At 59.5% G+C, this 1,094-nt stretch overlaps 1 protein-coding gene across 1 annotated transcript in view; it reads left to right on the forward strand.

Moving 5' to 3' along the window:
• The window catches only part of ARHGEF10L (Rho guanine nucleotide exchange factor 10 like), a 25,059-nt gene that overhangs the window by 18,264 nt on the left and 5,701 nt on the right, over positions 1-1,094 (forward strand). Inside the window, 2 exon segments of the mRNA XM_033519355.1 lie at positions 3-178; positions 759-913. Coding sequence (XP_033375246.1) covers positions 3-178; positions 759-913 — 331 coding nt within the window.

Below are 1,094 nucleotides of genomic sequence, written 5' to 3' on the forward strand. Positions count from 1 at the left end.
TCTCCCTGAACCGCTCCGTGCCCCGAACCGTCAAATCCTTCCCGGTGCCGGCCCCGGTGCTGTGCATGGAATTCATCCCGGAGCCGAATCCCGAGGATCCCGGGGAGCAGGGAATGGCCCCGGATCCGGCCCCCAACTCCCCCCACCCCGCAGTGTGCCTGGGGCTGCAGGACGGGAGGTGAGGTCCCAAATCCCGACTCCGATCCCAAATCCTGGCTCCGATCCCAAATCCTGGCCCTGGTCCCAAATCCTGGCCCTGGTCCCAAATCCCGGCCCTGGTCCCAAATCCCGGCTCCGATCCCAAATCCTGGCCCTGGCCCCAAATCCCGACCCTGGTCCCAAACTCTAGCTCCGATCCCAAATCCCAGTTCCCTTCCTGACTCCCAGCCTGGATCCCAAATCCCAGCTCCCATCCCAAATCCCAACTCCCATCCCAAATGCCAATTCACATCCCAAATCCCAGCTCCCATCCCAAATCCCAACTCCCATCCCAAATGCCAATTCACATCCCAAATCCCAGCTCCAATCCCAAATCCCAGCTCCCATCCCAAACCCCAGCTCCAATCCCGAATCCCAGCTCCAAGCCTGAATCCTAGACTGGATCCCAAATCCCAACTCCCATCCCAAATGCCAATTCCCATCCCAAATCCCAGCTCCCATCCCAAATCCCAGCTCCGTTCCCTCAACGGCATCCTGGGATCCTGGAATCCCAGCTGCTCCGGGGCTGATCCTGGAATTCCGGCCCCAATGCTTCCCAGCCTGCTGGTGTACGGCAGCGTGGATTCGGGAACGCCGTGCCTGCTGCGCTGCCAGATCCCGGGAATGCCGCCCATCCTGTGCCTCCGGAACAGCCCCGAGTTCCTGCTGGCGGGGCTGCAGGACGGGAACGTGGCCGCCTTCCCCCGGAACCACGGTGAGCATTCCCGGGAATGAATCCCCGTTCGGGACATCCCATTGGGATAAATCCATCTTTGGGATATCCCATTGGGATAAATCCATCTTTGGGATATCCCATTGGGATAAATCCATCTTTGGGATATCCCGTTGGGATTGGGATAAATCCCCACCTAGGATATTCCATCAGGATGAATCCC

Source organism: Parus major, chromosome 21 (genome assembly GCF_001522545.3).
Source record: "Parus major isolate Abel chromosome 21, Parus_major1.1, whole genome shotgun sequence".
In the NCBI taxonomy this organism is placed as follows: domain Eukaryota; kingdom Metazoa; phylum Chordata; class Aves; order Passeriformes; family Paridae; genus Parus; species Parus major.